The following is a 17089-nucleotide window of genomic DNA, read 5'->3' as shown; positions in this document are numbered from 1 at the left end:
CAACATACAAGTATAAATATATAATAAATAGAAAATATTTAAATATAAAGCAGGCACATTTTGGTTTAAGCGTTTGGTATCTGTTGTAAATGCACCGGCCCGTTTTTAATTATTATTATTATTATTTATAGTCTATTTGGCAAGCAGCTGAAGATTTGGGTGAGAATGGAAAATAACATAACCACTGAAGCCTGTCACTCGTCGAATGATTTGTATTAAATTGAAAACATTCATTTGGCTCAAATTTGTTTCGTAAAGTGATGAAAATTCGTCCCACAAAAGATCATTTGAGTATTTGATATTGACAAGTAAAATGAATAAATGGTTGCAAAAATATATCATAAGAGATTTTTTATTAAAACTGTTAGGGTACAACCCTAGTTAAAATTGTTCCCCGGTATACCACTAAAATGCTTTTGAACATTTTATACCTGTCGGACTGAAAAAAGGCTCATTGTAAGTTTAAAAAAAAATATCCCAACAGGTTTCATATGCTGCGTAGGTCTACATTTTGTTCTCCTGGTAAAAAATGGATGGACGTTTCACGATATACCAACTAATCATCATGCATTACAAATAAGGACACTATAGTACCTAGTTGCGTATTTAAGTAAGGCGAGTCCCATTTGAAATACCTATCCGTTTAGCCCACCTCGATTAAATAAATTACAAAAATATAGGGAATAATTAGGCAGGAAAAGTTGGGCTGGGGGCCCGGGACACTTCGCCGAATGCCCACAACGCCGACACGATTTTTTGATGTTCCAATCGCCGATTAGGGACACTACGCCGACGGATACTACGCCGACCGCCACTTCGTCGACAAGTCTGCAAGGGACACAACGCCGACCATGCCCACTTCGCCGACCGTGCCCATATCGCTGAAAAGTGTACAAGGGACACTAAGCCGAACGTGACCATAACGTCGACTCTACAACAGTTCTTAATGAAGCGCGACGGTGTGCAACACCAAGCAAGTTTTGACGTTAGGTTATTGTAGGTTTAGAATATTTTTTTAACTTTTTTCGAACTACAAACTTATACGAAAAATCTTAATGAAACTGGACGGAGTGTGAAACAAAGCAGCTTTGGATATTAGGATGTTTGTAGGTTTAGGGCATTTTTTAAAATGCAAACTCATACAAAAATTCAAGTGAGTATGAGGGGCCTGATATTTCGAATAGTCGACGTTGTGGTCACGTTCGGCTTAATGTCCCTTTGCACACGTTTGGGCGATGTGGGCACGGTCGGCGAAGTGGGCATGGTCGGCGTTGTGTCGCTTACGCACTTGTCGACGATGTGGGCACGGTCGGCGATATGGACCATCAAAAAATCGTTTCGGCGAAGTGTCCTAGACCCTTGGGCTGGTCCCATGTTTCCATGAATTTCATCGTCAGTTACCTGTATTTAGTGATGAGGCCAAAACAGCAAACAATCTGTAACAAACAACAAGGGTCAAAACACACCTTAAGTGTAGGAAATGCTCTCTTCGAATTTGTAGTTTTTGGTGTTTGTTACAGATTGTTTTATATTAACGTTCACAATATCTATAAAATTCATCCATAAATTGAATTAATACCCAAAGAATAACATGTTGCAATGATAAGCTACCAATGCAGACCGTCGTTGTAGTCACACTAAACGCATTTATCACCTGAGATAACTACATTACTTTAATGTTCATTACTGCTTGCAAAATTGTAGACACATCACAGATGTTTAATACGTATAACGTCAGTATGTATACTTACTATACGTCTACTGTAGGAGGAACCCACCCTCCGAAAGCTCGTTCAAGCTCTTCTGCAACAGCAAAACACAACCTATCATTGTAATTGTTCGCAACAACTTGAACTCCAATTGGAAGCCCGTGAGAATCTAAGCCTAATGGACAGTGAGTTGCAGGGAACTCTAAAACATTCACAATGCCGGTATATATAAAATTTAACGGTTTAATAATGGGCTCGTTGTGATAAGGCGCCGATGTTGGATGCGTTGGAAGTATCAAAACTCCATCATCACCCATTAATTCGGAAAGTTCGCGCTGCAGAATCTTAGTTTCTTTCACCATGTACATATGTTTTGAGTCGCCCGGTTTTGGAGAAAATCGATCTAAAATTGTCGTTACTATCGCAATAAACGTATGCTTGGAAACCCTAAATAGACACTTGAGCAATTCAAGCGATACGTTTATGCTGCCATTGAGATTGGTTAATTGTTCACCGAATCGCGGCCCGTCGTCCGGTGTCATGCCAGCCATCCACATCCCTACACTGTTTCGGAAACGGCTTATTGCGACTTTTTGAGGTACAATCTTATGTGCTTTGCAAAAATGTGTGTTTATTTTGGTAAAGAGATGCCTTATATCTGGGTTGATGTGGGACACCATTGTACAGTTCAGGTCGCAGTCTTGATAATAGATCTTGATGTTCGTGATTTCGGTTTTATCATCAAGCCTCAATTTATCAACCGCAGACTTGTCGACGATTACTTTAAAGATAGGAAGTATATCCTTGGCACGACGGCACATGGGACCAATACCAAGCATTCTTTGTTGTATTTGGGAAACAGGAGTTGGGTACTGCCCCTTTTGCGATATAATTCCCTCTGATGGTTTATGACCAAATATACCGTTGAAAAATGCGGGCATCCTTATGGAACCACCGATATCGGACCCAATTCCAAAAGTTGACCCAACTGCCGCCTGTATGCATCCTTCCCCACCGGAAGATCCGCCCACAATCCGATTTGTATCGTACGGATTGCACGTGCGCCCATGGAGAACATTTGCGGATTCCCACCTGCAACATTTCCATACCAAGCTCGGCAAGCTCTTGGTTTAAATAGAGATTACTAACCACATGCATAATTCCGAAACGTTCGTGAGAGCCAAAGGAATAGCACCAACATTACGCAGTCTCATAATCACATCGGCGTCTTCTGCGGCGATTATCTTTTGTCTACAGTAAAGCCCCGATGTGTGAATCATTCCTGAAATTATTTTAGAGTCACTGTATGCTGGTACATACACAACATAGAGACATAAAATAATTCATGTTTTACTTAAACTACAACAAAGAAGCTGTTTACTTCGTCAGAGATAAAAATAGATGCATTTTATTTTAATATCAAGGCTAGTTGACAAAAAATTATACAAAGATATTACATACATAATATGTAGAAATACCACAAAATCGGACGGAATTCAGATAAAAGTTGAGGAATTTATCATCTAAAAAAATGAGAGTTCAAATTTTATTGATTGTACGTAGCAGAATTTCTCTGTTGCATTTTTGCGAGATTGCGAAATGTTTATCTAGTGAAAGTATTGCCTTTTATCGACAAATAAATTAATCGGCTCCGGCAGTAATTTTTGCATTATAAATCGATTTGTGATTATCATGCGATCGAGTATAACTTCTGAGGGAAAACAAATCGCCTTGTTTGTAAAACATGCTCAATTTTACCAATTGACTTTTTCAAACAATGCAAAACTGTAATAAACCGTGCTCAAAACGCCCAAAAATATTTCAAAAAAAGATTACTAAAGAAATAGCTATGGAAAATTGTTGACCCTCAAAACATTTTCCAGTTACGGTATAAGCGGAAGACGCGAAGAAATCTAAACGGTCTTTGAGAACCCCTAACAATTATTAAAAGTCGACTAACTAAAAGCTCCTAAAGGGCTTTCTATGACTTGCAAATAGCTTTCGATAAAATTATTAAAAATGTTTCCAAGCAGACTCGCACAAGATTCCTATAAGAGCATTTTTAAAACACTCGTAAGAAGATTCCTAAACAGATTAGAAATAAATTCCTAACATTTTTTTATTTTTTATTTCTGTAAGATGTTCAAGAAATTCCAAACAGGTTTCTAAAGACATTTGTAAATAATTTGAAATCTAGGAGTGTGTCCAAATAAATTCACTAGCTGTTTCAAATACCTAAGGGGTAAGATCTCTACCCCACCAATGGTTTCTGACTTTGAACGAATAATTTTATGGGTACGTGGGCTATTCTGGGGGAAATCGACTATTCGATATTTCCCATCGCATATTTTATTTTGTTCCAAACTTATTGTGTTACATGGAAGGTCGAAATTCCTCCCAGTTAGTGTTACCGCAGATCAGTACATAAAAACATCCTGATCCTATATTGTGCCATGCATGGCAGTCGATATTACACAACCGATCGATTTTACCCTATTTTCTTTTAATTTCTAATAGTATATTATATACCGCGGGACTGAAGTAGTACTTTTAATCCCGAAGGTAAAGTTTATGGCCCGATCGTAGGGAGGGCCATAATTTACCTGAGGGATTAAGACCACTACTTCAGTCGCAAGGTATATACTCGTACGATATTTTTAGTACTTCCGAAACTGAAACACTTAATATGTATGGAGTTAGAGAACGCGTTCTTTCAAAAAATCGCTGTTTAACAAGTTACCATAGGAACGTTGCGTTTTGAGAGAGATTTGCTTGATTTGTGAACCGGAAAAGTAGGGGACGGCCAGGATGGCTGTTCCCCTGGCTGTGCCTGTGTATCTTGGATGAAGAGATTTCTAAAAAATCCTAACAATTCTTGAGGATTATACCGAGTAGATCTCGAAAAAATGTTTAAGTGCATTTTTTAAGAATTAAAAAAAAATGTGCTATTGTTTGCGTTTTGTCCGTCCGTTAAAAATCGAGAAGGTGTCTAAGGTTGGCAAATTCCTTCTAATAAAATTCATTCAATCACTTCTAAGATTTATATTAACATTTCTTAAAATTTCTACAAAGATTCTCTCTAAGATTCGCAAGATTTTTTGGAAAGATTGCGGAGAAACCTGCCCAAATAACTTTCTAGGAATATTGCTAAAAAATTTCTAGCAAATTTCGGTCAAATTTCTAGTCCGACCTCCGATTTCAATATAATATATGTCTAAACATTATTCCGTGTGAAGGGTTATTTATGACTTTATAAGTTATACGGTTCACATTTCCAATGTCTCTGATGGTTGCAAGGATTGCGAAATCTGTGAATTTTTTTACATGTTTTCTTACTGTAGAACCTAATGATACCTGCTGGTTTGTCACCAGAAACACGAAAAATTCAGTAAAAAAAATTGAAACTGTTACCTTTTACAGCAATGCAATCTTTGGTGGTAAACGGCACCCCCAAAAATGGTTTATTTAGGGCAAGGTCATTTTCTGATATCGTTCCACTCCTTATCAGCTCGTCGGCTGCCTGCGCCTCCTTTAGGGCCTCCTCAAATCGATTGGCGACAACGCAATTCAGTAACGGATTGATTTCCTTTATTCTCTCGATGAAGGAATTCAGCACTTGTACACTTGACACCTAAAATAAATTAAACGATAATTTCACAAAGGTTTGTTAACGTTCAATTCAATTTAATTCTTAACCCTTGTTGACATTTTTTCATTGTTACCTAATTTACTCACTAAAGTTCGTTAAAGCCATAACGTATTGTTACAGTAAACTAACTGACAATCAATTTAAAGATAATGCTGCATTTGGAACAAGCAAGCAGTCAATAAAAAATTTCTGTGCAGGTTATGTATGTGAGAAAGGGTGGGACATAAGTGAACCTTGGCTTCCCAATAAAGCAATGATCAGAGTACGTCCATGGAAGTGCACATAAAAAATGGGACAAGCGACTTTTTTGGTGTGCTCTAAATTATAATTTGCTGTATTTTTAGGTAATAGATCAGAAGGCAGCGTACATACAGGGTGATTCCTATAGTACCTGCCACCGTTTGGGAGCGTATAGGGGGTGCCTAGGGGAGTATTTTGATATAGGACACTTGGGGTCGGAAATCTAAAATAAGGGCGCCAGAACCAAATTTATCTTCTGGAATTTCACGCCTGTATGTAGGCAACCCAACCGACCGACGTTTCGCGCGGAGCGATGCAGAGCGAGTTAGCGCGAGGAAGCGACATGGGAGGGAAGGAGGGAAAACGACAGTCAAAAGCAATAACGTTTACAAGTGTTCAACGTGGCCACCGTTGTTCTCAATGCACTTCCTACATCTAGCCAACTATTATTATACTATTGCCATAGTGTTTATTCACTTGATACGCGTCGTTGCAGACGGGATTTCGTGGGTTTAAACAAAATTCTGATCAAGTGTCAGCCACACATCGCCGCCTGAGATCGCTCCGTGTGCACCGCCGGCCGGTTGGGTTGCCTACCTACAGGCGCGAAATTCCAGAAGGTAAATTTGGCTCTGGCACCCTTATTTTAGATTTCCGACCCCAAGTGTCCTATATCAAAATACTCCCCTACGCACCACCTACACGCTCCCAAACGGTGGCAGGTACTATAGGAATCACCCTGTATAGTAACTAAACCATAAACGACAATATATTCGACAATTCAGGCTGAAAGTACGTTGAAAACTAGTAATAAAATCACTCGTCTACCAGTCGTAAGTGGAAGCATTAACTTGGGGCGGCGCTGAATAAGTGACTTCTGTAGGTGATCAACTACATTACTAAAATACGCGTATAAGGGTCACAGAAAATATTTATATCCAGAAATCCCATTTTTTTCATAATTTTCAAATATACTATGGCAGACGATTTCAAGTGCAGCCCTGGTGGGGAAAACACCCCTAAACGAAACCATGAGGACCGTATAAAAATTGTACATAAAAAATTCCTCTTTTTGTCACTACTTAAAATATATCCTGGTAGACGATCTTCACGAAAATCTCCCGAAGATTTATGAATTTCTGTGTGATATTGGAAAAGAGACCTACCTCAATCTATATCTTGATGGTAGCGTCAATTGTACTTACATTTCCCAAACCAACAACAGCAATATCCATACCGGAAGCGCTATTAATTACTTCGCTACTTGTTCGTAGTTTACCAAGATGGTAAATTATTCGAGAATCTGCCTCTTAGGGGCTGTAGCACAATTCAGTTTTTACCACATCATCTTCCCTTGCCACAAATTTATAGCACTTATCTTCATATGTGGCAAACACAACTTTCCCTCCAAGTAAAGCACAACAGGTCTTTTTTGCCCACGAACGGTATAAGTAATCTACGAATATAAGAGAGGCTTTGAAACTATCACTGCGAAGTGCTTTTATGAAATTTGCAGGCTGTTTCTTACTGGAACCAGGAAGTGAGTAGGATTGTGATCTTGCCTTATTAAGCGGCAGAGCAAAGCGATGCAAGCTTTATAGGGGAGTCGAGGGTGTTCGTCTGTCCGTCTGTCCGTGAACACGATAACTGTCAAACGCTTGGACCGATTTGGTTCAAACTTTGCACAGTTGACCTATATGCCACAAGCTACGGTTCGGCAGTAAACATCTCACTCGTTAACGTAAACCTTGATTTACCATACTCATATGTAAATAAACCCATAAAGAGCGTTTAAAAAAGCGGCAGAGCACCTCGGTGTGACCTCACGGAGTCATTGGATTTGACCCATAGACTTGTTACATGTGGCATATAGGTCAACTGTGAAAAGTTCGAACTGAATAGGTTCAAGCGTTTGGCAGAAACAGAGAGACGTGCCCCCAAGGGGTCATTGGATTTGATCCATTTTCAATAGGCTTATTACGTGGCATATAGGTCAACTGTGCAAAGTTTGAACTAAATCGGTCCAATCGTTTGACAGTTATCGTGTTCACGGACAGACGGACACCATCGACTCCCCTATAAAGCTTGCATCGCTTTGCTCTGCCGCTAATAACTATTATTGTCACACTGATAGATTACTAAAAAGCCTACTACTACTCTCCTGCAGCACCTGCATGAATGGTCATCTGCCCGAAGAGTAAACTAGTGGTGCTTGACTTTCTAAAATTAAACATAAATATAAATGCACACCGAAATATGACAAAACAGCGCTTTTCCCACGGCATTCCTGCCTTTTTTGCTTAATTTGTAATTTGAATATTAAATTTCCTAGTTGAACCATTTTTAAGATTATGAGACAGTAGCTCATTTTTATTTTCCGAGGCGATTTTTGAAATAACCATAATGTACCCGCCTGTCAAACCATTCTAATTTAATTATCTTGAATAGGGAGAAACCACAGGTGAGAAAATAAGGCTTCACTATCTTGCATCACTAGGGACTAGTAATTAATCACCAACGCAGCCGGATTAATTATAGGTACCACTCACCAAATTGGTAACTTAACTTGGTAATATCATTGAGTAATTAAAACGTTAATATCAAATCGTGCAGGCGTTGGGGAGTAATGTAACATCACGCACATGTAAACGTGCATATGTAAATAAATGGAATGAGATAAAGTTAGTGTTAATGTGTTATTGTTTGTTTGTTCTATTTCTAACTTGATATTTTATATACACTTTTACATGTAAACCTTTTTTGACAATTGTAAGTGCTTTGCACCGTAACATGAACATGAATAAATAAATAAATAAATAAAATAAACCAATATATAGTAATTACATGTCACAACAATGGTTATTTATCGCATTTTTAAAATATGATGTTATAAAGGTGTTTTATTTCTATGTATTACTAAACATTATCATTTAACTTGCGTTCAGTAAGGTAAAGAAAAGTAAAGATAGATCCGTTTTTTATGCCAATAAGCTAAAAATTTATCTTAGACGTTATCTAAAACTATTGTACAAAGTCGAGTAAGGATAAGGTCGAACATTTCAAGGCAACAAAGTGTTGTTGACCATGGTAAAGGAATTAATTGAATTTTTTGCTAAAGTACTGTAATGAGGCAAACATCTTTTGCTCTTCTCATATAATTATTCATTATTATGCATTAAGCAATAATTGGTGGAGGGAACAAAATTAAAGTGGGGTGGGGGTTGCTTCATTGCGATTCTTCTTTAAGTTTTCAACGTTATTTAATCTAGACAGCCTCCCCCCAATTTCCTCTCAAACCTCGCTCAAGTTCATTCACGTTCTACTTAACTTTCACTGAATTTCCTTTTAAAAAGTTAAAATTCTTTCCTTTTTTTCTCTTAGGGTTCTTTTTTCTCTCCCTTCTTTTTATGCTTTTTGTAAGTGTGTGTGAATTCCTTGTAAACAAAGTGCTTCTCAAGTTCTCAAATCCCGTTTATATTCTCCTCAAGCGTTGTCCAAGTTATTTTCAAGTTGTTTTCGGGTTCTCAAATTTCTGTCAGTCAATTCATTCTTTCCCCCCAATTCCTCGAGTCCTCCTTCATGTTTCCCTCAACTTTCCCGTAAGCTCTCTTAAAGTTGCTCTCAAAAAGTTTTCACCAAATTTGCTTTATCCTTTATCCCTCTTAAGTTTCCCCTAATTTCCTTGTAAGTCGCTTTCAAGTTGTTCCTTTTATGCTTCCTTGCGTATATCGAAAAAAGTTAGTAAAGATGGGGTGTTTTGTTGTCCGGAAACGAATTGTAGTTTTTTTAGATTTTTTACGAACTGTATTTGAGTCCTCCATTTTTCATTAAAAATCTCACAGACACACACACAACTTCGTAGGGATGAGAACGTTTATTTGCACCGCTATCTTGAGGTAAGTATTTTGAAAAATCCTTTCCTTAAACGGAACATACCAAAAACCAGGGAAAGATATTAATTCAATCTTTCTAAGTAGTATGGCTTTTAAAAAAATTAGTGAAGAACCGCGAATTTTGGATCTTTGGTTCCTTTGGAAAAAATGTTAAGTCCCACTTGGAACCTAACTTTTACATCAGTATTTAATATCAAAGGCAATAATTACTAAATTACTTAAGGAATTACGAGCATTATTGCCAAAACAGGAGATTCAATTTTTGGTTAAAATGTACACCTAATTCCAATAGCGAATTCCGTTTGATACTTCTCCACGCCCTTGATCAAATTTATAATTTGATCTTTCAAAAAAACGCAGTCGTTTTGTTCGCCTAACCATCAGAATTCTTTCAAAACGAAATTTTATAAAATGTAAGAAAGAGAAATTTAATAGTTATTTATGCAATGAGTGTATAAATGAGGCGTTTTATTGGTGAGTGAGATGTTCGAATTCGAACGAACCAATAATCGCCGATTTATACATGAATTGCATACAACGTTTTTTCGTCGACTTCACTGGGGTAGGTTATTTTAATTTCAACTACAAGAAATTACAAACGAAATTATGAGCTCGTACGATTGTTCACTAAATTACAGCTATTGTCGTTGCTATAGTAATGTGTTGTTTTATGCTGTACCGTCAGTACTCGTAATCATAGTGGAAGATTATGTTGCTTGCTCTGCTGCGGAGGCGATTTTAACATTATATCCACTAAAATCAAAAGAAACTTATTGGAACGGTTTCGATCAGTTCGGCAATTGATGAATACAATGAATTTGTAAGGAGATATTTCCGAAAATGTCACGTTGACATTTTACCTTGAAAAGGTATGTGAAATTAGAATGTAATTAATTCTTTTGCAACTGTACTAAAGTACGTGTATTAACAGTGAAAGATATGGAAATGTTCATCCCTGTGGTCGACGTACTCAATGTTGAAGGTAAAGTAACTGAATACCTTAACAGTACCTTATCCGAGGAGCTACACATACATACATCAGGATATGCTTTGCTGAGATCGTTTGGCGACCATACTGGCTGCTGATCTCACTACGTTAAAACCGAGATTAAAATGGTTAGGTGGATGGAAGTTCTCAGCTGTTGCCGAAAGTGAATTGTTACATAATTGTCATTTCCCTTTAATAAAATGGTTGTTATGTATAAGTGGTTGCTAACGATTAATAAGTTTCATCATTGTACTCGTCACTAAGGAGTAATTTATATTGTTATCGAGAGGTCGACGAAAAACAATTTTAAGTGATCTCACTTGCCTGATCTACAAGTAGTGCAAAATTTTTCCATTCAAGTACTATATAGATCTCCTGATTCACATGGTAAGTACCGTAAGTACAAACCTCTCAAGGCTGATAGCGTGCTAAGTGATACTCAAGCAACTTCTCGTACAAACTTAGACTTGGACAACAGTACAAGCGTAAAAAACTTCAGGTCTTAGTTCGACTTGATTAAAAAAATACAAGAAACTGCTGTCCAAAAAGTCCAGTTGTTGTGCGTAGGTACGCTTACGGAGTGCCCTACTCGGGGCGGAAGCGTCGTGTCTTACGGCAACATCCCGGGCCGCCCTTGAAAAATGTAGCAAGTAAAATGCAACAAGAGGAACATCTTGTGAAGACATTTTCCCACAGCAACAATATTGCAAGCACAAGGAGTTGTTTTATACTAAACTGTTGTTTAAGAGATTGTATTTTCATTTTCAAGCTCTTGTTTACTTAAGTGAAAATCCAAGATCTCACCATAAAATGTAATGAGCCAATTATTGTCTGAGAACGGTAACCCTGCTTATAACATTTTTTGCGCGATCGAAATTAAAAATATACAACCATATTATATAAATATGCACTAAATCGAAATGATCGAAGTGGTAGGGTGTTTATTATTTTCTCCAGTAGGATCTGATATTACTTACCCGGTTACATTTCTCTCGATGAACATTGATCAACCGCAATTGGACCCGATTTTTTCGAAACAAGTATGAACTTTCGTTATACTAGTACCCACTTGTGTTTGTCCACCAATTCGTTTAAGAAGGTACATTCGTGGCCAAAGGAGACGCGTTTTGAGAAATTAGGAATTCATTAATTCGTAGAAGTAGTATATAATCAAATAATCAATGGTCGAAGTCAATTCTCTCAATCGGTTCAGTCGTTTAGTCAAAAAGTTGTGAGTAATTTTTTACCCCGCAATGCAATACCCCGTTACTAACGTGCGGGTGGTAAAAATGTACCTAATGTGCAGAAGGAATTACCTACACTTGATCCCTTTCTTTTGTTCGACATAGTGCATTTGTCCTTTTTTCACATGTTGCCCATGGAACTTTTTTTCCTTACACCACAATTTTATGTAAATGTACGAAACAATCTGTAATAATACTCTTTTGTAGCAAAATGGAGGCCCGTTGGCCACTCTTGGCTAGGACTAATTTTTAAATTTACTGTATGAGCACCTGAACGCGCGCAAAAAATTATGTAGTGCGTAGCTGTAGCATACGACCATTGAATAATAATTATTCAATGGTACGACAGTGAACTTAAAATGTTTACCAGTTCGAAAACCTTGATTGTACTCCCGACGCTGATCCACGCGAAGTGCAAAATTATATCTTGCAGTAGGAATTTTGGGAACATGTACGAAATTTTATATTGAAAAATCGTAGATAATTTTTTTAAATCTCATCCTCATACGTTGCGGTTGAGAAAAGGAGAAAAAACCGGGACCTTTGGGGACGTAGTTCCCAACTACAACCGATTCCGTAAAACATTCTTTTGTGCGTAAATGTATTTGCTAACAGCATATTTTAGCAACCTTTGAATACCTACTTGAATACAAAACACGATATCACGAGACTTTCCGGTCCATTTTTATACACTGTGAAAACAAGGATATATGCAAATTTCTAGCTCTCCCTCTTTTAATTACGAAATTCCAATCAATCAATAATGGAAATACTTCTGTTGCCTTTACCTTTTGGTGGGATCGAGGCATAACACGTCTAAATTACGTTTTACACATCGGAATAGCTTCCTTCTTTCTTTTGTCAAATTTGTAGGTGTGCAGAAAACCTAATGAAATAATAAGTTGAGCTTGTTTATTTCTGGTCATGCAGAAGAGCAGAAGGAATGCTTAGCAAATTTCTTAGTTTCAAAAATTAAAGAAAAAATTTACTCACTTTTCTTGTTCTAATTTTATACGCAACGGATGTGACCGATTCCAATAAAATAAGATCCTTAATAGGGGGCATTTTTTGTCCGGTGGTCCCATAAGTTAACTTAAAAATGAATCTCGCCACCAGTTCAATGAAACGGTGGAGTATATTTAGGGTCGCTTTAATGTACTGCTTCATTAGTTTTTTACTCCCGCTCATTTTTGTTAATTATCAACGCGTTGTCACTAATTACTACTTTTGCGTGTGCCGAAGACGTACGATATGATGTGATGTTTGATACCGTCGGAGATTATTACTGAAACTCCAAGCGTCGTCTCTCCATGCCATAATTCCATTTCTAATTAAGTTGCCGACTTCATTTGGTGGTGGTGGCAAAAATGAGACAGAAATACATACCTATCTCTTATTGCTATAACGTTTATCAGACACTTTTTTACCTTCTGAAATGCGTTTGCTACTTTCAGCGATAGAGAAAAGTCACTATTTGACTTTCTGCCAATTTGGAATTGACATTTTGACAAAACCGAAACACATCGTTAGCATGCCTTGCTATTATCGAAAACTGTTCCGCTGAGTGTACAAAGTACAAACGATTTCTGTAGAGCGCAGTCCAGTGGATGCCTTTCTTATCTGTTTATCTGGTTCCGAAAACTTACGGACATCTCTTGGTTTCTACCACAACTATTTCAAGAATGTGCCACACCTAATCACTAAATTTATCGAATATCCATCATTATAAACCCACTTACTGCAAAACTGTTGGATCCGTTTCGTATTTATAACACAAATTATGTGCAAAGTAGACGTTAATTTGTCATCTAAAAGGAAATCCAATTGATTTGTGGCACACGCATGCGTGTTGTAAATTTTGGGACGCGCGCACGTTGTCAGTATCCCGCACGTATTTGCCGAAAATGTTGCAAAATGAGTGACTCAAGTTTTAATGCACCTAAAAAATTAATAAAACATTTATCGCCTATACGCATCTCTAAAACGAGTGCAAGTAGAGGCCTTGTCCCGCCGGTTTTGCAGGAGGTTGGCAAACTTGCCGCTGGTGTCGCTGCTGTTGCGACAGGATCCGCGACCGGTAAGTTAATTTTTCTAGAATTATTTATGGATCCCTTGTAGTATGAATTTGTCGAGAAATTCTCGTCTAGACGAGATTCAATGCTGTTATATGGGTTGCGTGGTCTTTACGATTTCATTCCGACCTGTATAAAAAAAAGCAATGGCAACAGCAAAGAGTAACTAATAATTTATTAAGTATTCTTGGATAATAGCTATGTTTTATTTCTTAGGTAAATAAAAAATTAAAAGCCACTAAGCCAAGAATGTAAAAAACTTGAGAAGTTGTAGATATTCATGCGCTCACCCTAATCAAAGGACTCTTACGGTACGGTCGTTCACTACCTATTTAGTTTCGGGACAGCGTTCAGCATGGTCTTTATTCTTTAATACTACAAATTAAATAAGATGACCTGACACCTGACCACATTACAGGTAGAAACCCCGTATATTACAACCGTTCTCAACTCCCTTACATCGATTCGCTTTTTAGCATTAGTAACAATGTATTTATCGGTAATCGTAATATGGTCTTTCATATTGCAATAACATTATTACTTAGGTATGATCCTTTGTTTATAAGCCATATGAATTGAACTCGGAATTGAACTATTTATTGGGAACTAAACTATAATATGATCAGTTGAAATATTCCTATACCTACCTACTGCCTTTTTATGTTTAGTAATATATTTGTTAGTAAGATTTTTTTCATTAAAAAATATTATTATTCAAGAGTGTGACTGTTTGTTTGTAGGACTAATGAACTATTTATTTAATGTGCACTAACCTGTTTATTACCGCCTAATAAGAGACATCATACAGTAAATATTAAAGCACTTGACCCTAAAAGGGTGTTTTAGTAAGATACAGCGAATACAAAGTTATATAAAAGGGATAAAAGCAAAATAGACTTTTGTACGTATATAATTTACCAATTTTTGTATTTCACTTCATACCGTGATCATAAAGAAAATTGTATTTCCTCTATGCCGTGACCCATATTTAATTTGGAAATTCTAACATGCCAAAGTTTATTTTTTGCGCGATTGGTCATTTCTGACTATTTACCATGTGTGTTTCCATGACAGTACGTAGAATTTACCAGTTGCTATGATTACGACGACGCCAAAATTACTTACCGATCTATAAACAGAACAGCAAAAATACTTACCGAAGCCTTTTTAAAAACAATCAGTTCAAAATCAACAGTCTTACATAACATTTAGTCTTTAATTATTGTTACATTAAACCCACAATTTGTGCTGTTGTTTCCTATAGAAAGAACACGTTCTTCATTTAAACCTGAAGCAATAGAGATCAATGTGTTTGAAGATGCGCTTTCGTTTTTCTTAACACATTCCAATTACAATTTTGTTCTGTAAAGAATCTTCGACATACCATTCGGCCACCGGGGAATACCTCGCTCATAAAGTCATAAAGGAAGTGCAAAGCTAGCAAACTACATCGGCACATGCACAATTTTATGAAATTATTAATTTCAATTTTGACTGGTTATACCTAGTGATGTACACCATACCACTTCGATCATTTCGATTTATTTTGCTCGTTAATTTAGTGCATATTTATAATTTTAATCTCGATCGCGCAAAAAATGTTATAAGCACGTCGAACGTTAAGGGTTACCGTTCTCAGACAATAATTGGAGTCGTCGCTTCGCTCCTCCTCCAAACAATTGTCTTCGAACGGTAAAAATCCCTTACCGTTCTCCATACTTAATATACTATTTCAAATTATATTAGATCTAGAGGTATCTATACCGAATACGTCATATCTGAAATTAAAAGCTGATCATAATACAAAAATGGTTTATTAATATAATAGATATATCAATTTACACAAAACATTGTAAAATTAAAATATTGTATAAAAACAAATTAAGTTAGAAAGCGATTCTGTAGTTTTCCGGCACATTGACATTTCTTTACCTACCACGTAGAATATCACACATTAGAATATCAAATGCATTTCATTACATCAGTATCTTCAACTTCAAAGGCAAAAAATGCTCGTTAATGCTTATGAACAAGTACCTACGTATCTTAATTATTGAGAGTATCAGTATACACCATAACCAAAATGTTTCGTTTCAACCAATAATAAATCGCGTTTCATATAGTGAGATGAATGCATTGCAATTGAATTTAATATTAGGGATTCATTTAAATTGTGGGGAATATCGAGTATCTTCAAAACTAGACCAGAACAAGACTTTTGGTACTTTCTGATCTCAATATTAAAATCTTTCTGAATGATAAATCTGAGATCTGATGTTTTATTGACGAAAATCTCTGGAAAAAACTACATTTACGATATTTGGATTCAAATTTAAGGATGGAAAATGTTCAAGTGGTGTTATTTTCGATATAAAAGGAAATGGCAACTATTTTCACTCGCTGCAAAACTGTCACTTTTCTTTACTTGTAAACAATCTACTACGCATTCCCTGATGATAATCTAGAAATACTCACAAACAAGATTCGACTAGAGCTTAATTTTTAATGTATATGGTGTGAAATTAGCTGAATACATATTCAAATGTAATTCCAGATGCTCTTCTGATGAAACAGTAACCGCTTTAGGGGTTGATTTCATTCCTTTAATCCCCTTGCAAGTCGATGAGAGCCCACAGTGATTGCGCGTTGGAGTAAATAATTTTATAGTTATGCGTTCTCCTCCAATGCAGACCTTAGTGATGAATTTTTAAACACTTTAGGGGTTGACTTAATTCCGTGAATTTCATTGCAAATCGATACGACCTCACACTATCGTTTCGCATTGGATTAAGTGCTTTTATACTCAAATGTGAAGATTCTTTTCCACTGCACCTTAGAAACACTTTAGGGATTGATTTCATCCCGTGAATCTTATTGCAACTCGTGCACAAGTTTAAGATTTCGCATTTCGTATTACACGATTATAAAAGGCGGTTGCAAAGCATTTTTATGATCAGTTTCTGCCCTCCAACTAAAACCTTTAGACAGGAATTTCAATGGAGAGGTTAGTGAAATAACTCCGCTATAACTTTGTACTTACTTGTAACTTGTATTTACATATTTTCTCGATAACAATATTTCTTTTTCTGCCGTAAAATTAATTTTGAGCGTTGCGAATTTTACATGAGCTTTGCTTGTATAATTAAGCGCATGTTCCCTCAAGCCTCAAATCTGGGATAGCCTACTTTGAATGACCGTTTTCGCTCCGGTTGCAGTAATCCCAATGTTAAACCTCCCCAAACAATTGCTATCTTCATCGATATCCTATACATTCCAGTTTCATTCCAGGTTTAG

General features: G+C 36.7%; 2 protein-coding genes across 7 annotated transcripts in view; one reads left to right on the top strand and one right to left on the bottom strand.

Annotated features, from left to right (window-relative positions):
• Positions 1-1119: 1119 nt before the first annotated feature.
• LOC116178915 (fatty-acid amide hydrolase 2) lies at positions 1120-13604 on the bottom strand. Of its 4 annotated transcripts, none has more exons than XM_031498590.1 (6): positions 13463-13604; positions 12717-13416; positions 5121-5340; positions 2859-2991; positions 1752-2801; positions 1120-1436 (listed from the first exon to the last, which is right to left on the bottom strand). In XM_031498590.1, coding segments are annotated over exons 2-6 (1599 nt in total). In that variant the 5' UTR covers positions 12912-13416; positions 13463-13604; the 3' UTR covers positions 1120-1435. The 4 variants fall into 4 exon arrangements, with proteins under 4 accessions (XP_031354450.1, XP_031354443.1, XP_031354434.1 ...); XM_031498583.1 differs by having other exon boundaries at positions 1120-2801; positions 12717-13066; positions 13110-13416; XM_031498574.1 differs by having other exon boundaries at positions 1120-2801; positions 12717-13050; positions 13110-13416.
• LOC116178881 (cytochrome b5 reductase 4) overlaps positions 13561-17089 on the top strand; it is a 23942-nt gene continuing 20413 nt past the window's right edge. For 2 of the 3 annotated variants that reach the window (XR_004146909.1, XM_031498526.1), the window contains exon 1: positions 13561-13800. Coding sequence is in view for 1 of the 3 variants with exons in the window: in XM_031498526.1 (XP_031354386.1) it covers positions 13566-13800 (235 nt within the window). In the remaining 2 variants the exon portion in view is untranslated. The remainder of the gene's footprint in view (positions 13801-17089) is intronic. The other variant, XM_031498542.1, reaches the window with a different exon arrangement.

Source organism: Photinus pyralis, unplaced genomic scaffold (genome assembly GCF_008802855.1).
Source record: "Photinus pyralis isolate 1611_PpyrPB1 unplaced genomic scaffold, Ppyr1.3 Ppyr1.4_LG1, whole genome shotgun sequence".
NCBI classification, from domain to species: Eukaryota; Metazoa; Arthropoda; class Insecta; order Coleoptera; family Lampyridae; genus Photinus; species Photinus pyralis.
Note: the sequence above shows the minus strand (reverse complement) of the source record. Positions and strands in the feature narration are given on the sequence as shown.

Excerpts from the sequence above, each read along its gene's own strand:
- LOC116178915 (XM_031498590.1), bottom strand. The coding sequence starts at position 12,911 with ATGAGCGGGAGTAAAAAACTAATGAAGCAGTACATTAAAGCGACCCTA. Across the intron at positions 5,341-12,716 it reads ATAAAATTAGAACAAGAAAA|GTGTCAAGTGTACAAGTGCT; the intron begins GTGAGTAAATTT and ends AATTTATTTTAG. Across the intron at positions 2,802-2,858 it reads GTTTCGGAATTATGCATGTG|GTGGGAATCCGCAAATGTTC; the intron begins GTTAGTAATCTC and ends GAAATGTTGCAG.